This window comes from Branchiostoma belcheri, unplaced genomic scaffold (genome assembly GCF_001625305.1).
Source record: "Branchiostoma belcheri isolate BF01 breed outbred unplaced genomic scaffold, Haploidv18h27 scaffold161, whole genome shotgun sequence".
In the NCBI taxonomy this organism is placed as follows: domain Eukaryota; kingdom Metazoa; phylum Chordata; class Leptocardii; order Amphioxiformes; family Branchiostomatidae; genus Branchiostoma; species Branchiostoma belcheri.
The window spans coordinates 399108-420865 of record NW_017803058.1 but is presented as its reverse complement, the minus strand read 5'-3'; the positions used below and the strand labels follow the sequence as shown (position 1 = coordinate 420865).

Sequence of the window (21758 nt, the reverse complement as noted above, 5' to 3'; positions counted from 1 at the left end):
AAGTCTCGCGAGAACAGGCGGGACTATAAAACTTCGGGTTTGTCTGTGTGTCGGAATGAATACGAATACATCGGAATACACAAGAATACATCGGAATACACAAGAATACATCGGAATACACATACAGAGGGTGTTGACAGCCACTCGGAAGAGGATGCCAATCTACCGGAATACACCAGCAATCTACAGGAATACACCAATAATCTAACGGAATACACCAACAATCTACCGGAATACACGAACAATCTACCGGAATGCACCAGCAATCTACAGGAATACAGCCTGTTTTGATAAGTGACTATCTCAGGTTGGCATAAGCATGGAGGTTTTACCTCCATGGCATAAGATAGCGTATTCATGGCCCTTTGAAGAAGAAATCACCTGAAATTATGGATGATCCGGTATTGAAGTACATCCATGCCACTGTTGCGGTATAAATTTCTGGTCTTTCTTTTTCCCAGTGTGATTAACGTTACTTTTTTTTTTTTTACTTTTTTTTATGCCAAAATATAGCAGCCTGGGATACTAACTCTTCAAACTCCGGTAAATTTCACCCTCCTTCATGTGTATTTTGGTATATTCCGGTAGACAGACAGACCGAAAACTTCCGTCTGTTCGTCTCCAACATCAAATGTTCCAGGTCACTTCCGGTTCCGTGTTGTCAAAAGTTGAGTTGGCTTTTATATAATAATTTTCTTGGACTTGATAGTTGAATTTCTGGATGTCGTGAGTTGTACTCGACCATACCGCCTTCAGGAAAAGGTGGCCACGTTGTAACGTTACTAGGAGAAGGCAGAATAGTTTAAAATCGGCAGCCATGAATGGTGAGTTGAGTTGCCGAGAAAATTTGATATGGTGGGGAGGGGGGCGGTATCAGCAGAAGACGTTTTTCGGTTATTCCACCTTGCGATCAGCTCAAAGCTCAACCAAGGATCACTGTTATTTTAAATTAATGGATAGTTAATGCAATTCGTGAAGTTACTTTTTAAAATCCGACGTACTTAATGTGACATAATGATTGTGTATCTGACATGTCCACCTTATAAATAAAACTGAATTGAACCAAGCTTTTCTAAGACTAGTAAGAGTGGAGTAGAGTAGAGTAGCTCCTTGGCTCAACTAATAATCTTTTTTAGGAGTATACAGTAAGTCAATTTATATTCACTGTAGGAAAAATTCACGGTCTGAGAAAAATGGACATATTCACGGATCTATATGTTCGCATTGGCGGCTGTTGCAACAGAAAGAAAGTCTGCGCATAATTTATTGGTTGGCGATAATTATAAATTCCGCGTTACAGTAGTAACTGCAAATATAAAAATACCATGAAATTGTGATTTACAGTACCATGTAGCAACAGATAGACACCTCAGTCACACCTGCAATCGTACCTGACTGTAAAGACTACTCTACTCTATACTCTACTCTACTCTACTCTAGAATACGACATAAATCGCATCCCGTTGGTTTCCTTTCCAGTCTACTCGTTTGACGGCCTGCTAGTGTTCGCTCTGCTGGTGATCTGTACCTGTGCCTACATGAAGAGAGTACCCAAACTCAAGCAGTGGTTCCTGTCCGAGAAAAAAGGAGCTCTAGGAGTTTTCTATAAAGGTACCTAGGCTTTTGTGATAGCCATAGACTGACCATACACTCTTGTTATCTGTATCTCTGTATAGCCGGTACAACCACCCCTCGGCGTAACACACCAGCTTCGCAGGCATGTGGCGCAGCAGCAGCTGGCAATATAACGCCAAACGACTTTTTACATCTAGCCTTTGAACATATAAACCTGAACATTGTTATATTTACCGAAAGAAAACATACCTTAATTGTTTTTGCTCAGTTTCTTCCTCTTCCTCTCCAAACACTGACCTCTGACCTGGCCAATGACCTGATTTGTTGATGTCTGCCACCATGGTAATTGGTGTTGGGTTACATACATGTAATGTTGCAATTTCATAGTAGGAGGGATTTAGACTCCTGTCACCATATATGTGAATGTGTTTGAGTAAGAATGCATTAACAGAATAGACTATATGTGAAGGTTAACATGCATTTGTTTTGCAAATGTTACTTTTCTAGTTTAACATTGTCTTACCTCATGCTACAATAATTGCATTGTCCCACAAGCTCATTAATTTCATTCTATAAGTTTATGAGTTTATAATGACTAAGGCTGTTTATGATACCAAGTTATGGAGGTTTAACAGGTTTCTTGATCATTAAAAACTTTTTTTCTAAATCTCTTTTTGTTTCAAGGATTTTACTTTCAGTCAACACTACTGTCTGTAAATAAGATGTTTAAAGGGACACATACTGTAATTGGTTAAGAACTTGAGATAACATTTTGGCCGTGTTTATGTGAAGTCACCCAAACCGCGATTCGGGTAACTCACATTCCTCACATCTGGTCCCTGTGCCATACATTCCTTGCAAACCGTGTCCGATCACAATTCTACGAAACTGCATTCATTGTTGTTTGATGAAAACACGCAAGGTGGCGTGTTATTAATGTCAGTGTATCTCCCAGCGTATCTCGGCCGAATGCCGACGTGGTCCCGCCAGAGGTGGTGAAGCTCGTCCTAGAACGGACACATTATTTGACCATTACTGCTCTTTAAGTTGCTGCCACGTAAAATTTGGTATTGCGTATAAATAAAGAAATATCACCCCGTAATCCATGACCAGGCGAAGTCACATTGAAATCACATTGCGTTCAGACACAAATCGCGATGCGGGAAAACCGATTCGAAACCACCTCTAGAAGTGGTTTGGGATCGAGGCGCTTTCAATGTGATTTGGAGCGTTCACATGGAGCCACTTGAAACCGGCTTCGGGGTAAACCACATGTAAAGCGCCTTCACTGACTTCACATAAACACGGCCTTTGTCTTACTCTCAAAGTAAATGTATTGTAATTTTGTGTAGTACTGTGTACATGTTATTTTGTTTTTTGCAGCTGCAGTGATCGGCACCAGACTACATGTACCAGTAGCGGCCACCTGTGTCATCATGGCCTTCTATGTGATGTTCCTGAAATAACACATCAGTGGCACATCTTGGGAACTGGGAACATCATCCAACATTACATCCATACACCTAAGTTCTATATTCAAAATCAGGGCTCTAGCTAGCTCAAATTTTTTTCAAGCCTTTAAAAATGCAATTTTGCAAAAACGCAAGGTTCTTGTCTGTCAAAATGCTTGCACATTTTTTTTCATCACAGGTGACAAAAAAACAAGTGATGGCTAGAGCCCTACAGAACCAGACTTATGTGGAAAATGGACAATTACATGTACCGACTCGTAGCCTGTTAAATCCATACAGGATGTTCTGATAGAGATTTTTAAAAAGCTTCTTGATGAAAATGACAAACTGTAGATCTTATGTGTAATAAATGACTTTCAACTTGTTACATATCCAGTAATATTGGTGGTACTCTCTACCTTATTGGTGTTTTTTGGGGGTCAGTCTTATTCTAAAATAGCTGTGAAGATGTTACTACATTGGCATGGTAGACTGACTGGGCAAGACGGCAATACATGTATTCTATGACAAGAACAGGAACTATTTGTACCATGCTGAATTAAGTTACAGAGATAAATGTATAGTTAGTGTAAATAGAATGTATGGGAGATTAAATGGTGGAGAACTGTACATACTACAACTTTTTTTCATTCCAAGTTCCAAAACAATGAAATCATGAAAACTTATGTAGTAGTCATCACATCACCATACATGTACTTGTAAAGCTATCAGCTATCTGCTTTTGGGCTATGGATAGATACTTGTACAGACAGTGTTTGTCAGATATATACTTTTGGATGGATACGAAATAAAGTTGAGAGGTTTTTTTTTCATATTTGTGCAAGATTCCTTTGTTTTAGTTGGCCTTCTATCAAGTATGATGTACAATTACTCATAAGACAAGACAGAACACTTCCAAAAAATTATCCTTTATTCTTTAACATGTAAGAAAACAGTGAGCTATTTGCTACTTTTCCAGAAGAATGCAATATCTTGATGTACCAAGGTATAGATACACATGTACATGTACCATTATTCATTGTAATGTAAAATATTCAGTTAAGACATAGATAGCCAACCTTACAAATTTTAATCCCATCAATTTCCAATACAGATGTATACCTGAGCATGTATTCAGGAATAAATAAATGCTCTGTGTTCATTACAGGAAGACCATTCTTTGATGGGCTGGAAAGTCATTTACCTGTTTGGAAGGCTATGTTTTGAATGGCTGGAATAGAAAAACTCTAGCTGGATCCTGTCATTCTGTACTTCACTTGTCTTTAACTTTCTAACCACTGCTGTAGATCAGTGCTTGTGTATGGCCTATATTTTGTGGAAGTTAGGCCACACTGACTTAATTTTATGGATGACATCCTCTTAAGTCCCCAAACTAGTGTGCGTGTGGGCAAATAAAAAAATTTCAGCCAAAAAAAAATGCTGCTATACCACAGGAATATTAGACTGGTTACCAGACCTATTATAGCTCCTGAGTCCTACATCCTCTTGGTCTGGTAACCAGGCTACAGGAATACAAAGCTAGGACTGTGACTTTGCGGTAGTACATAGCAACTTTTACGACAAGCTGGCACATGCTGGCCTTTTGCGGCATTTATGAGTCGGTACTATACTAAGTTCTTGAGTTCCATGGAGCTTCAACAGCCTGTGTGCCGTCCTCCGTAGCTACCACCGGCTCCCTATTGTCACTAGCTACCATGGACTACAGAGGATGGCAGCCAGACCAGAGCCTCGGAGGATGTGATTTTTTTTTTTTTGAGAACAGGCAAAAATCAATGTGTGCGCGGACGTCATCCATAAAATTAAATCAGTGTGGCCTAACTGGCCTTACATCAATTTTTTTTCAAATCAACCAACAAGTGTAAATAATATGAAGACCATACAAATAGATAGTGTATATCTATAAGGTACCCTTGCAACTTGCTTATTCATTAGCAAGAATGTACAGATTGTACACTGTACTAGTATGTTTAGATACTGTATAAAATTGTGGATCAGGAATTTGGCCTTTTTTGATAGGTTTGGTATAAATAAAGATGCAGGAAGATACACTTTTCTAAAAGGTATGTTTGACTTGATTTAAAACAGTAGTCAGAAGGTATGACAAGTAAGTAACATTCTTGAATTGTCTGAGACTACTGTTCTTTGGCACTACTCTCTTAGGCCACACCAATTTAATTTCTTGGCTAACGGATTCGCTGCTTCATTTTTTTCTGATTTGCTAATAATAATAAAAATTCAGAATCAACTGTAAAATGCTCATATTTGCCATGAACAGTTGAAAACAGTCCTTTTCATCCTAGTTGTTACAGTTATTCCATCTTCCAATGCAATGGTATCATTAAAAGTTCAAAATTCATTGTTTAAATTTTGAACCAGCCTGGTGTGTTGACTTCATGGCTCCTTCGTACCATTTTGGACCATAATAGGATGCCTAGGCCTGTTTTTATTTTTATTTTTTTTTCGCCCGCCCGCTCCATGATTTTTCTAGAAAAATCTGTTAACCAAGAAATTAAATTGGTGTGGCCTTACATACAAGTTTAAAGAGAAGCAAGCAATCATAACAGTTATATTTCAAGATGAATATGCATCTTAAGTCAATGGGATACAATCAGCATATCAGCAACTTAGAATTTATTCATTTGTGTCATCAAAAAAAAAAAATCAATCTCACTAATAGTATAGTAATACAACAAAAAATCATTCATTGTAACCATGTCTCACAACATATCAAAAAATTTTAAGAAATTTCCTCTAGAATTCTGTTCTAACAATTCTTGCATACACTACTCTTTTGCATGACATCAATTTTCTTTTCTTTTTATACATCTTTTCAAAGCTGGTATTTCATACACGATAAGCATGGAAAATAAGTCACTCTCCAAAATACATAATCCATGTGACTCAGCGAGTTGCAATCCACTGACTGTGACAGTTGTGAACAGGAAATATGATGTGAAATTCCAGTATTATTTGACAAAAAAAATCATTCCATAACATTTACATCTCAGATGAGATAACACACTTTTGAAAGGGAGGTGAGCTTTTGAGCTGAAAATTTGCTATCTGTAGCAATATTCTCTAGAAAATAAATTCAAATCATACGACAATAAACCAAGAAAGTTTTGCTGTTTTTCAATGCAAACACTGATAGATATACACATTCATAAAGAATTCTGGTATACTAGTATAACAGGTGTCTGCAATTCCCATCCTAACTGCTAGAGGGTGCATCCATTCATGAGGGGTGCTTACTGATACAATGTACTAGTATATTAATACTGTGCCTTAATATTAATTGCGTAATGATAACATCTACACAGCAAATAAATGAAAAATCTACCCTCTAGTGCATTATTACTATCCATACAATATAGGCAACAATCAATATTAATGAAAAAATCTTCCATCAGATTCTACATTATCAAATTCAGTCATCAACTACTGCACACAATTTTGTTATCATTTGATCTTTATCCAGTATATATCCAGTTAGTACATTGTTACACATATAATTCTTCAGACATCTTTACAATCATTGCAGAGCAAAACAATCTACTGCACAGAAGCATCAATTTGGAGCTAGTATTTACAGCAGTTAAATGCAGACAAGGTAGAAACAATTGAATGCTGAGGACCTTTTAATGGCCACTATACCTTACTGTGGTAGAACTAATAATTATACCACAGCAAGTAATTTTTATGGATGACATCAGCGCATTAATTTTTGCCTGATTTTGGAAGAAAAAACAAGAAATTTTGTTGCCCTCTGACAGTGGTTAACATGATGGAAATGGGCAAAGATGTCTGTTGCCATGCCGGAACGTGGATTGCAGATAACTATGAAGAGAGGAGACAAGACAAGGCTCTGATTTATGTTTTGTTTCTTACTTTGATGGCATGCAGTTATGATTTCATTCCTTGTGAATATGTGATGTTCTCACTGAATCAAAAACATCATGTACAACAATTGAAAACATTTATTTTTTCAAAGTTGTTTCAGTGAGAAATGGATGTTGTAATAGTTGGCAGTAAACTTGGCAAAATATAGGTATCTTTTCTTGTTTAACAGGGTTTATGATGTCAAAATTTGAAAATGTAGGAATCTTGTTTTTTTTTTGGCCCGCCTTGCTTTTTTTTGCCCGCTCACATTAGATTTGGAGTCTGCAGAGGATGTCATCCATAAAATTTACTTGCTGTGACCTTAGTGTTGAAAACCTAAGAGAACATTCTGTGAGAAAGTTCACAAAATAGCTGCTGTCCCTCAGAATCCAGATTATAATTTTCAATAGTTATCCTTCACTTCATTAGATTTTGACTTGTTATCAGTCATAATAATTAATATGGCATCATCATTAATTGGAGCCGCCTTGTCACAGCACATGAAAAATTTGAAGAAACTAAAAGCGTGCTATGTCTGATATTTACAGAATTTTTCCGGGGATTTTTCAGTCATGATTTTTTTCTGCTGAGTCATATACACATGTCCTAATATCTAAATGAAGGGAACATCTTCGCCTTCTCTTTTTTGTATAATAAACATAGATACATGTACACAAATATAAAATGGAAATACAATGTACTATCTGTCACTCTAGTGCTTGGGCCACAACAATATAAGTAATTGGTTCTCGGATTCGCCCGCTTCCTTTTTTCTGATTTGCTAAAAAAAAAAGATTCGGACTTTGAATCAACTCGACAATGGTCATATTTTGGCCCAAACAGTGGAGGGTAGTCCTTTCTTTTTCTAGTTATTACTGTTTTTCCATTTAAACCATGTTGTGCTTTGATAAAAGTTCAAAATTTATTGTATCATCAACCAGCCTGGACTAAGCCTTGAATCGTGACTTCATGGCTCCTATCGTAGCATTTGGCGCTATCATAGAATGTATTGTTTTTATTTTTCTATTTTTTCGCCCTGTAGCTTTATATTTTTACCGAGAACCAACAAATCAAATTGGTGTGGCCTTACTTATCAATATATCAATAAACTTAAAAGAACACTACAAAAGCAAAATAAAATCAAAAGCTGTTTATTCTTACCTCAGCTATTGAGATAACTTATATATAGTAGCTTCTATCCATGAGTAGTTACTAGTATGCATGTATATGGTTTAAAAAGTGTCTACCCTGTGTTCACCCCTCATACAAGTGGTTTGTCCTCAATACCACACACACTGCACAGTCAGACTGGACTATCACACTACTGCCAAGGGAACAGAGGGATCATATTGCTCTTTACACATATAGTATAATCACCTTACTTGGTAGACATCATTTTATTCTCCAACGTCTCCGTAAGGCCATGTTGATATATATGAATATACATTGTATGATAACATTTGCTCACGTGAATTTTCGTCTGTTTCAAAAAAAAGTTTTCAACCATACTGTAAATCGTACAAAGCAGCTGAAAAATTAGCAAATATATGCATATATATAGTGAGTGTGAGTGAGTGATGCCATATATTTTTGAAAAATATCAGAAAATGATAATAATGTCATAGAATACCAAAATCAATTCCAAGGGAAAAGAAGAAAATGTGAAGAAATGAAAATGAAGAATTTATTATTCGCCATACCATACTCTGTGTGTTTAGTCATTTGTTCAACCTTCATGACCACGTAGATTTCATAATGAAGGGAACTTTTTTTGCCAAACTTTTTCATTAGCACGCTCACATCAGTTTTGGGGTTCCCAGAGGATGTCATCCATATAATCAAATCAACATGGCCTAACCTAAAGTGTACCTATAACAAGAAGAAAAAAATGGACATAAAGAAACCATACTTGCACACAACTGTCAAAAGCTAAGTTTGACTAATATATCATATTAAACAGGATATTTTGTGTATTTATCCATCAGTCTGGCCCCAGGTGTTCTTTACTTTGATATCTGGCCCTCTGCCTTCCGGCGCCGTTTGTTCAGAAGGGGGTTGCTGGAGGCAGAGATCTCCTTGATCTTGATCTGGTCATAGTCCACCCTCATGGTGGCCAGAGCATTGGTCATCTCATCCTGCAGGTACACACAGTAGGCGTGTCAGGTCCAGGTCATTGACCAGGTCAGTGTTTGGAACAGAAGAAGAAACAGAGCAAAAACAATATGTTTTCCTTTGGTAAAAATGTTTTCCTTTGGTAAACATAAAAATGGTTTATGATCATTTAAAAACAAAAACTACACATGGAAATTATCACAATTTGATCTTACCTGAACTTCTTGCCAGTAATCCTTCTCATCATCCAACACCTTGACTGTGGACAGGGGTGTCTGAGGAACACTCTCAACTCCCTGCAAAATCATTCACAATTTCAAAAGTCAAGTTTTCTACAGAAGTACACATTTATATTGGAACAACACAGCTTCCATCTTCAAGCTATTAATATTATACCTAATATTGTTAAACTTTCATATATATTCACAGTTTATATGTATTACCACCTGATATAATGATACTATATAATATAATGTATACTATATGATTTACCACTCTATGATACAATGTGATTTACAAAGTCTTTTCATGATTTACAATATGGTGTACTAACAAGGCCTAGGAAAATTAAATTAAAAGTGTTTCCATTTCGGTTCTGAAAAAATAGATAGGGATTTTTGGGGGGATTTCTTCTAAAATGTTTCAACAAATTAGTAGGTTTAAAAGGAAGTTTGAACTAATAAACTTCACAATGCATCAGGAGAATGTCTCACGTACCCGCCCACCTGTTGTGGACAAATATTTCACCCAATTTACTGAAGAAAAATTGCTTCAGCAAATGCGTTAAATGACGTTTAAGAAATTCAGAGGATTTGAAATTCCGATGTCAGATCGAAAATTGTATAGCAATACCACCAGTCGATAAAAAAAAGCCTTGGGTCGGCAGTTTTTGCTAGGGTTGGTCAGGAAACTGGAAACACAACATTTTTTCCGAAACTTGAAAAGAACTAAGAAGGTCTGTACTTACAGATACCCATGGATGTGCCATGAACTCTGTGATGGTTAGTCTCTCCTGCGGGTCAGTCTTCAGCAGCTGGTTGATCAGGTTCTTGGCTGTGGGGAAACAAAAATGCACTTCACGTGAAAACCAGTAGGTGGCAGGCATAACAAAGTTTCCTCAAGTGTTTGCTCCATAGCAAAAACTTCGCCACATGATCAAAAAAGTTCAATCAAACCTCTTTGACACATGCACCATTGTATATATTCCTACCAGCTTCAATCTTTAATGTAAAGTAGTAATCAAAACACCAGCCAAAACATCTAGGAAAAAAAATATGTCTCAGTGATTTGGAAGATGTACAAAGGGGCACAAGTAGGCAAAAATGTATAATGTAGGCATTGATAAAGAGGACTGATGACACAGTAGCGAGTTTTAGACATTGCTCCCCCATATGAAATGGTACATTCCGCCTCTTGTGACCACCTTTCTTTGCGATTTGCAGAACAGCATGTATGAATGTATCGTGCACTTCATATTTAAGCTGCTAGGAGGCAGAGTTGGTGTGATGTGTAACCTAACAAAATTGGGATCATTGAAGCAAGATTAGGATGCCAAGCTCTTGATGCGGGTTTCATAACACGTGTGATTCCTCTACTCAACTTCCATTTACTCCTCCAATTAAGGATTAAGGTTAGTGCAACCTTGCCAGATACAGTTAGCTGTAGCATACGGAATACTGTAATTCACTATTTTTTTGCAGTACTTTTATGTTCGCGTTTTTTGCGGTCACTTCTGTACCGCTAACTTATCATAACCAACAAATAATTTGCCGACTTTCTTTTTTCTTCACATGACAAACATTTAGTTCCACGAACACCTACATTTTTCTCAGACCGTGAAATTTTGCTACAGCGAACATAAAGTGATTTACAGTACTGAGTGGTTGAGCATGTTTGAAAAATGTCCCCGGAGACCACTGAACCAAATCAGTTCATAACTCAGCATTCGAGATAACAAAGTAACTGAAGGGATGACATGGTATAAATGTTTTATAACTCTGTGGTTAGATACAGTATTACGGGTCTGGTCACTTGAGGTTTGTCCTCTAGGCATACATGTAGCAAGGCCATGTTGATTTGATAATATGGATGACATCCAAATGTTTTCTACCACACTGTATATTGTGCAAGGCAGCTGCAAAATGAGCAAATATACGCCGTAAATTGCACAAAAAAATATTGGAAAACAATAATAAAGTCGTAGAATGCCAAAATCAGTTCCAAAGGAAAAGAAGAAAATGTGAAGAAATGAAAATGAAGAGTCTATTATTTGCCATACCATATTCTGTGAGTTAGCCATTTGTTTAGACTTCTCTAAACTTTTAATGTATTACCAAAAGTATTTACTCGAACGCTCGCATCAGGTTTGGGGTTCCCTGAGGATGTCATCCATACAATCAAATTAACATGGCCTAAGGCCACACCAATTTAATTTCTTGGTTAATGGATTCGCCCACTTCATTTTTTTCTGATTGGCCAAAAAAAAAAATTCAGAATCAACTGCAAAATGCTCATATTTTGCCTTCAACAGTTGAAAACAGTCCTTTTCTTCCTAGTTGTTACAGTTATTCCATCTTTCAATGCAATGGTATCATTAAAAGTTCAAAATTCATTGTTTAGATTTTGAACCAGCCCGTTGTGTTGACTTCATGGCTCCTATCGTACCATTTTGGGCTATAATTATAGGATGCCTAGGTCTGTTTGTTTGTTTTTTCACCCGCCCACTCCATTATTTTTGTAGAAAAAAATAAATTGGTGTGGCCTAAGGTAACACGTCTGGGGTACAGTAGTTATGCAGATTTGTACGACTAGCCTTTTAGATATTATTCAACATTCTGTCTTACTGATGGCTTGTCTAATCTCTATTGACACTGCGATTAAGTCCCACCATTTGGAAGAGCTTATTTCATCTGATAAAATGAGCTCTTCCCATGCAAATACTGCACTTATCTACAGACGGGACAAAATTGCTGGTATGTCATCACATGGATGGTATCTTTTATCAGTAAAACATCAATCCAAACGGCTTGACACAGACTTGGAAGTAGACAAGTGGGGAAGATAAGAAGTGCAGGAAATTGGATGTACAGAGAGCCTCCGATAAGATTGTGTGTACAGAAATGCTTGGGGGAAAGAGTTGGCACAGGCAGTACACTTAGTGGAACAGTGTACTTTATATGGTAATGGCTGCTAGTGCCGTCCTTGGCAGTAAGAACATATTTTGTGAGCGCAACTGAGAACTCAGCCAAATGTCAATACAAAGATTGTACAGTGTCAGTATCCACTCTTTTGTACATGCATGTATGGGAACACACATGCCCTTTTCCATAGAACATAATTCTAAGTAGGGCGTAGACAGACCGCTCTAATTCAACGTAGAGCGCAATACGGAATCGCTGATTTCTTGAATAGTAAGAGGAATCCCCCAAAGAAAAATCCTGGCTACAGGCATGAGCTAAGAATATAGATAAGATATCACAACAACAATTCTTAGACTCTTAAAGTAAATTACTGTAAATCACTCTATATTCACGGTCACTTTTGTACCACAAATTTATCATTACCAAGAACAAAAAATTTGCTTTCTTTCTTTCTTCTGCACCTGCCGCCACCGTGAACATAGAGTTCCACCAACATGGCCATATTTCTTAGACTGCGAAATTTTGCTACTACCAATATAAAGTGATTTACAGTATCCATGGCAAAGAGAATGGAAGGTTTTTCTACGCACCAAGCTCAGATACAGCACTCCACTCTGGGTTGGGGAACTCGTACTGTCCGTTTCTTATCCTCCTCTTCATGCCAGGGGAGATGGCAAGACCGTGGTTACTGTAGAATGGCGGGAAGCCACACAGCCTAGAGAAACACAGAACATCAACCATTGTCAACTTTACATCCTTACAATGTATTCTACAATTCTGCACAAACCCAGGGCTCCAAATACTTTTTATGTTTACCGAAGGAAAACATATTGTTTTTGCTACGTTTCCTCTCCTTCTTCCCTTCCAAACGCTGACCTCGCCAAAGACTGATTTGTTGACGTCTCTCACCATGGTAACTGGTGTTAGGTTACAAAATGTTGCAATTTTCTAGTAGGAGGGATTTATACTCCTGTCTGACCATATATATGAATGTATTTGAGTAAGAATTAAGGACAGAGCAGACCATATGCGAAGGTAAACATTATGCATTTGCTTTGCAAATGTTACCTTTCTAGTTTCTGTATAAGTCTTACCTGTTTCATTTAGAATTTAGGAAGTATGGATCACACTAAAAACTGTTCAGATCTACATATAACCATTGTCATTATTTCTATTGTCATACCTATAGATAAAAACCTAGTACATGGACCGGTGCAGTTAGTTGCAGGTAGAAATATCTGCACAGCCCCAATTTTACCTGCACATGCATATGCACCTAGTATTTTGAGCCCTACAAATCTGTACATGTGTCAGCTCAAATCATCAATCAGTTGTAATTTTTGTCATCTTTAAGTTTGATGTAAAATCTTTTTAATATGACACGTGGTAATGACACAGTAACATCTGCTCTGACTGAAAAGTGCTGATTTGCAAGAACTGTTTTCTTCCTTTAAAAAAAAATGTTTGCTCCTGTAATACAAAATTGCTGAGTGCCTTAATTTTTTTCCAAAATAATTAGGCTGAACTGACGTCAGAGAGTTAATGTGATATAACAGACTACGTCAAACTGCAACGAACGCTCTCTTAGTGAGGCTTGTGGACAATTTACTAAGTACCCATACTAATGGGGACATTAGTGGTGAGGCAAACCTTGACAGAATATGGATGGAAAGTTAACTTTGAACAGCCACAACGTCTTTTTTTCCTACATTTTTCTTACAAGTCTAGAATGATATTGGTCCAGAATTTCCTTATCGGTATATGTACATGTATTGTGGACTAAAAACAGCACAATTTAGTGTATTGTACAGTTGATAAGAGTGTTTTATTCAAGCATAAAATTTCATTTCACACCTTTTTACTGGCTCATGATACATGACCAATTTTCCACCATGTCAAATTGTGTATAATTTTTTTTATGTGTAATTGTACTGGGCTCAAAATACTGGCTGCATGTGCACCTTAGTGCACCCAAAATTGGAGCTGTGCACCCAATTTTTTTCTGTGGGTGCACTGGTACAACCAAATATTTTTGTACATATCAAATGTATAATATTACAGGATATTCTTGGCATTTAGTGTCAGAAAAATAATAAAAAAATCTTTGTTGTAGTACTTGTTTAAGATTTTGAAGTTACCTCCCATGTCAGATTCAAGCTTAGAAGAGGAGCAGTAAGATGTGTAATTCGTTCTTGTTTTATCTGGTGCACCAAAATTTTTGTGCACCTAATTTTTCAAGTTAAGTGCACCAGAGCACCTATTCCCAAAACTGAATTTTGACCCCTGTTGCAAGTCCAGTTTTTTTCCATGCTTGATGCTATTGAAAACATCACCTCAAGCTCAAATGTCTATATTAGCATTGGTCCTCACGACTTACAATACCACCTCACAACAAAATATGCAAATAAGCACCAAGAGGAAGTATAACACCTGTTTAACATTCTTGTGGGCTGATGTCATACCTAGGATAGAATAACTACAGAGAAAATTTGCAGACTTACAGTATGTACATGATAACTCCCAGGGACCACATGTCACACGACTTGTCATACTTTTCTGGACCTAGAACTTCAGGGGCTGGAAAAAAAAGACAAACAAAGTCGGTTACTCAGAATAAAATGCTACAAATTTCATCACAATTGTATACAAATAACCATAAGTTGTGATAGATTATGATATATCACTAATTCTAAGTTTTCAATGTGTTCTAGTGTTTTAATTCTTGAAGTCACAATGGATATTACCTAAAAATAGTATGTACATTTGTATATAGTACAATATCAGGTATGAATTGTTAGTTACTTCCAAAACAGATTATATCTATCATAACAAGGCTAACATTCTTTTGGTGACAAAGTATTAAGCATAAATTTGAGATCTTTACTTGTTTTCTTTTATTTCATACATGATGTTTCAAAGGAAGAAATGATGATATAGATTCTTAATTGATTTGACTGAAGTACAGGGACTTTTGTAACAACTCAAGGTACAACTAAAATCGAACAATTGAAAGCTAAATACATGTATAGATAAAGTCATGCAGAATACAGTCTTACAGAACATATGTATGCAGCAAACTACTTACAGAATATATGTCAATGGCAATGTTAGATGTTTAACTAGTCTTTAACATGGAGATATGAAAATCTGCCATACTCACCTACATAGTACGGTGTGTAACATGGGGTGGCTAGTGAGTTGGTTTCTCTGGTTTCCTTGGCGAAACCAAAGTCTGTGAGTTTCAGGACTGCATTTGGCTCTTTCATTGTGTATAGGAGATTCTCTGGCTGTTAAAGAAAGATCACAATAATCAAAATCATGAGACATAAAGGTTTTTGGCACAAAATTTTACATATACTTTATTGACATCATATTTGCTGTATCATCTAGCATCCTCTGTGCTTTTAAAGCTGCATCATCTAACAATAGGAGAATACAAAAAGTAAGTTTTCTGGTCAATTCTTTACAAAGTAAGTTGAATAAACCCTACTCCATTGCAAATTAGAGCCATTCAGGAAATGGAGGTGCCAAAATATGATGCCTTACGAGTGTGTTTAAAAGCTGGAAACACAACTGTCAGCCATGTTTGTTTACATTCTGGTAGTTTGAGGTGGCACCACAAACTGAGTGCGCCTCATGTGGGCTGTTTTAGTGCCAACAAGAAAGGTCAGATATGTGAGATAATTGCACAAATATGTGGAAAAGTGGAAGCAAATTTCTTGCAATAAAATTCTTTAAATTTTCGGTGCAAAAATGTTACATAATGCCCCTTTAAAATACATAAATGGATCAATTACGTCCATATGATTCAATGTTTCACTATTGTTTACATGTCTCTTAAAGTGGCAGGAAATCTGGAGTTGAACAAACACAGCTGTATGTACTTACTGAATAAAAATATCTTATGATGTAGATGCCAGTCACGACTTGTTTTGAAACAAAGACCAGCATATGTTATCAGATACAGTTCCGCGAACATGTCTATTTTTCGCAGACCGCAAATTTTGCTACCGCTTAGGCCATGCCAATTTAAATTGTTGTTTCTCAGACTCGCCCTGTCCATTTTTTTCTGATTTGCAAAAAAAAAAAATCTTTAAGGTTTGGTTTTAAATCAACTGCAAAATGCACAATAAAAGACATATTTTGGCTTGAACGGTTGAAGAAAGTACTCTTCTTCGTAGTTGTTAAAGTGTTTCAATGTAACAGTGCAATTTTGTTTCATTTAAAGTTCAAAATATACTGTTTTAATTATAAACCAGCCTGGAGTGGTATGTTGACTTCATAGCTCATATTGTACCATTTCCGGCTATCACGGGGTGCCTTGGCCTGTTTTTTTTTTTTATTTAGCCCTGTCGCTTCATATTTTTTCTGAAGAAATCCGAGCAACAACAAATTAAATTGGTGTGGCCTAATATGCAGTGATTTACAGTATGTTCCTGACCTTGATGTCCCTGTGTGCGATGTTCATGGCGTGCAGATGTTGGATCGCTTTCCCGATATCCCTCATCACACCTGCCGCCTCTGCCAACACATATAAACATACAGTCAGCTCCAGAGTAGTCCTGACATTTCTGGTAAATACTGCAACAATCCTGGCTAAACCGGCTAAAAGTGGTATTTTCTCAACTGGGGGAACACCTAAGTCAACATTATCGCATGTGGGCATGTTCGCATGTCTGGCGCACATGTGATATCTGGTACGCTGAAGTACAATGTAGAATAAGACCCAAACATTCACACATATATTTTATTACACATTTTGTTTGAAAACATTTTCCTTTCAATAGTCCCACTTGTATCAAATATCATTAAGTACATGTAGTATGTACCAGTGTTCTAGCCAGCATCCGTCTTTCCCTCATTTGACGGAATTTTACCGATCATGACGGATAAAAATTGGGGTGTAAAGATATGAAAAGAGATGTCTGCTGGCAAAAGTTGTCCCCAAAAATGCAGGAAATAGTGTTTCAGAGGGTGTAGCAGTGTTCTAGCCAGCATCCGTCTTTCCCTCATTTGACAGAATTTTGCCGATCACGACGGACAAAAAATTTGCACAATCCGTCATCTTTGACAGATAAAAATTGGGGTGTAAAGATATGAAAAAGATATGTCTGCTGGCAAAATTTGTCCCCCAAATTGCAGGGAATAGTGTTTCAGAGGGTCAAGAACTTAAAATCTTCCCCAAGAATTGTCATTTATCGCACGTCTCAAACTAAATTGAGATGAGAGAGAAAAAAATTTCAGACAGGCTAGAACATGTGTAAAGTCTCCTAAAGGTCAGATATTCAAGCCTGACATATGTAGAAAAGTCAGTAGATGATGGTTGATATTTCGTTACTCCCTGGGATATGAACTAGAAGGTGAGAGATGTACAGTATAATCTGAAGTACATTTCAGGATTTCAGAACCATTTTCTCACACCTGAGCCAAGTCAGATGTGCCAGACACAAAGTGTATTTTGTGACAGACACATTAAAACCACATTTCTGTAAAAATATACAGGAAAAGCTAAGGCGACATCTAACGGTAGAAAAGAGTCAACTTCAAAGTGATATGGATCCAAACTTCAGGCCAAAGCCTAAGTAGTCATAGTTAATGCAGAACAAAGCTTTAATGCAATACAATGTAAAATTACTCTAGTGATGGGATAGAACACCCTTACAGGTATTTTATGACATCTTGGCAATGAAAGAAGTGCATTAGCAAGCAATAAGTATGCAAAAATTGGGACTGAAAAGGTGACCAGGGGTTTACAGTAAATGTACCTCCAGTAAAGGCATAAACATTTCGGTGGAATAGAAACAGTCTCTAGAACTGAGTTACTCAAAAGGTTGCAAGCACATGGTGGTCTAAAAATACAGGAGTCCTTTGCACAGGGAATGTTACGCCCAGTAAGGACTAAGTATCCATTACAAAAGGTCAGCAACCAACAATTTAACAGAAGGGAAACAAAGTACAACCAAATTTTTTTGCACAAAGTACTACCAAAGTATTTTCACAAAGTACTACCAAAGTATTTTCACAAAGTACTACCAAAGTATTTTCACAAAGTACTACCAAAGTATTTTCACAAAGTACTACCAAAGTATTTTCACAAAGTACTACCAAAGTATTTTCACAAAGTACTACCAAAGTATTTTCACAAAGTGACAAAAATCTGCAGTATAACTGTCGAATATGACAGATACACATGAGTGATTTACATATCATATCACTATATGCATACAAAGATTTTAACTTGAAATCAGGCATTATTTAAAGCATTACGGTAAGATTGCTCACCTCTCTCTGTGAAGGCTGTGTCTGCTCTCTCTTGGATCCGTGTGAACAATTCTCCACCTTCCATACTGCGGGGAGGACAGACATTTATTTCAAACTTTTCTCTGGAAAAACTTCAGGCAGTTAAAATAATCTTTGTAACTTGATTGTTGAATACTGTAAAGACTAATATAATATACACTGTATTTTGTGGCAGTGGAAACCTAGCAGGAGCCAAGAACTGTTACAATGAAAACTAAAACATTTCTACAGAAACTTATTTAAAACTTCCAAAAGGAAAGCTGCAGCTGGCAACAAACATTTGGGCAGCCATGGCATTGAGATAAGAAAGCAAAGTTTTTCATGCAAAAACGTGAGAAAGAGCATGAAACATTTAGACTGGATGACAAAGTTCTGAAAACCTACTTGGTATCCTGAGGCCTACTCCATATGGCACAGCACATCGTGGCATCTTGCATCAGAGTTCAAGGTTTTTGTAGGAAGATTTGAAGCACCCAATTGCAAACAATGGTTCATGCACCAGATTGATTCTGATACATTAGTCAGTTCAATAACATTGTAATACCAGCTCTATGGTGCTACATGTGCACAGTTCAAAACCAAAGTTCCAAGCTTCCAGACTCTGACACAAAGTGTTCCGATGTGCTGTGCCATTTGGAATGTGCCTCTCCCCGTCCCTTCTGAGAGAAGTAACAAGGTTTGCCAGAAACGTGAGCAGCCCGAATATGATTGGACACTATAGAGTCAGCTTAATAATCCACCAATAGGTGTGAAGAATACTGTAAATCACAATTTTGTCCGCAGTACTTTTATACTTGCGGTTTTCACAGTTACTTTTGTATTGCGAACTTATCATTATTGTGAACAAATAATTTTTGCTCCACCTGCCACCACCTCAATGGTAATCCGCAAACATTTTTTTTCAGACTGCAAAATTTTACTACCTCGAACATAGAGTGATTTACAGTACCATCCACATTTTGGCATTCAGATGTAGCAAGGACATCTGTGAATAGCCAATGTGAATTTGAGAGGATGTCGTTGAGAGTTATCACACTTCTAGCTTGTTACAGCTGTATATTAATATTGACTGAAAAAAATATTTCGTGATTTATGATTCCAGACAACAGATAGGTTTGACATATTTCAATTTTCCATTTTAGTGTCCCATATATAGGCTTCAAACCACAGTGGATGCCAATTCAAATCCAGATATAGTACCAGATGGCTGCAATGTTAATATATGTTCTAGAGGCTTGTTAAATGATATGCCATAGAACAGTGCTGACAGCGAAGTGGATTTCAGTGCCAAGAGGAACAACTAGGACAGGTTAAAGGTCAAAACAAAGCAGCTGCCAAATGAGCAAAGACATGCCGTAAATTGCAAAAACAATGTTGGAAATTTGGCGAAATTAAGGCCACACCAATTTAATTTCTTGGTTAACGGATTCACCGGCTTAATTTTTTCTGATTTGCAAAAAAAAATTGCAACATGCTCATATTTTGCCCTGAACAATTGAAAACAGTCCTTTTCTTCCTAGTTGTTACAGTTATTCCATCTTTCAATACAGTGGTATCATTAAAAGTTCAAAATTCAATGTTTGAATTTTGAACCAGCCTGGTGTGTTGACTTTATGGCTCCTATATCGTACCATTTTGGGCCATAATAGGATGCCTAGGCCTGTTTTTATTTTTTATTTTTTCGCCCGCCCGCTCCATTATTTTTCTAGAAAAATCCGTTAAGCAAGAAATTGAATTGGTGTGGCCTAAAGGTAATCTTACGTAGAATGCACTAACACGAGATATAAGAGTCTGAGTTAAGACATGGGTACTTACCACTCCATGAGCACCATGAGACAGTTGTGTCCATGGTACCTGTTCTCATACACATCCACTATCCTGACGATGTGGGGACAGTTGGAAGCTCGGAACTGTAACTCTACCTCCCTCCTCGCCTTAGGGCTGTCTCTTAGAACCTACAAAACAGAAAATACAAGTATTAATTTTAAGATTCTGATAAAAAAGATACTGTAAATCACTTTGTATCCACGGTACTTTTATATTTACGTTTTCATGGTCACTTCTGTTCTAGATCTGTACAGCAAATTTATCATTTAACTGCAAACAAATAATTCACTGATTTTCTTTCACCGTGAATATATAGTTCCACAAACATTTTTCTCAGACCACAAAATTTTGCTACTGCGAATATAAAGTGATTTACAGTAAATATGTCACAAAAAGTTGAACCACACAACACATATTAAAGGCTAAAAAGACCATACTGATACGATATGACACATGTAGTATTTAAGGTAAGAAGTTTAAATATTCATAGCATTTCATCCATGACCACATGGAACATATGTTTTGATATTTCTAAAATGCCAAGCGTCATTTACAAAAGCAAGCAACTGTGAATTCTTATTATAAATTCAGAAAGCTGCCGACAAAGCCAAATCTACCCGGCGATCTAAATGGCTTTTTATTTCCTGAGAAGTCTGGGTAACCAGAAAGAGTCAGAGGGCAGGGTGGAAATTTGATCGCGGTCTGCCTAAACTGGTTGTTATCGATTTGGGGTCCTGAGGAAGGCCTTATGAATCAAACCAGAATACCACACAATCAATACCCAACCATTTCCTTAACTGTGGACAGGGTGGTATGGGAGAAATTTGTGATGAATATAGTATATACATGTACATAATTGCCTCAATGGAGACAGCACATTTCTAGCAGGGCTCGAAATTCATTTTTGGGAATAGGTGCACTGGTGCACCCAACCTAAAAAATTGGGTGCACCAAAATATTTTTGGGTGCACCATATAAAACAAATCATCTGAAATAGGAGCTAATTTTAAAATCTTAAACAAGTACCAAAACAAAGATTTTATTGTTTATCTGACACTTAGATGCCAAGAATTGAATATTCTATATACTATTGTACATTTGATATGTACAAAAATACCTACAAAAATATTGGGTGCACCAGTGCACCCACATGCAGAAAAAAATTGGGGGGTGCACTAAGGTGCACATGCACCCAGTATTTCAAGCCCTGCCTAGTAATACAGGTAAGAGTAGCAAATTATAAATGCAGATTTCTCTATCTGTACATGGTTAAGTAATCATTCAGCATGCATGTACATGTAAGTTGTCATCATAAAAATTCAAATTTATGCTATTGCCAGGTACAATAAGATGTTGAAATTAAATTCATGGCTTGGCCATTTAATGCTACTCTCATCTGCCGAATAAACATACCCCCCGGAATAAACGTACCCCCCCCCCCCGGACAAATCTT

The 21758-nt window shown here is 37.0% G+C and overlaps 1 protein-coding gene across 1 annotated transcript in view; it reads right to left on the bottom strand.

Moving 5' to 3' along the window:
- Positions 1-8746: 8746 nt before the first annotated feature.
- The window catches only part of LOC109466262 (MAP kinase-activated protein kinase 2-like), a 22163-nt gene continuing 9151 nt past the window's right edge, over positions 8747-21758 (bottom strand). Inside the window, exons 2-10 of the mRNA XM_019763952.1 lie at positions 20294-20433; positions 18461-18525; positions 16620-16699; positions 15339-15465; positions 14680-14755; positions 12769-12893; positions 10006-10091; positions 9254-9334; positions 8747-9061 (exon numbers count right to left, since the gene is read on the bottom strand). Of these exons, the coding sequence (XP_019619511.1) occupies positions 8930-9061; positions 9254-9334; positions 10006-10091; positions 12769-12893; positions 14680-14755; positions 15339-15465; positions 16620-16699; positions 18461-18525; positions 20294-20433 (912 nt within the window). The 3' untranslated portion in view covers positions 8747-8929. The remainder of the gene's footprint in view (positions 9062-9253; positions 9335-10005; positions 10092-12768; positions 12894-14679; positions 14756-15338; positions 15466-16619; positions 16700-18460; positions 18526-20293; positions 20434-21758) is intronic.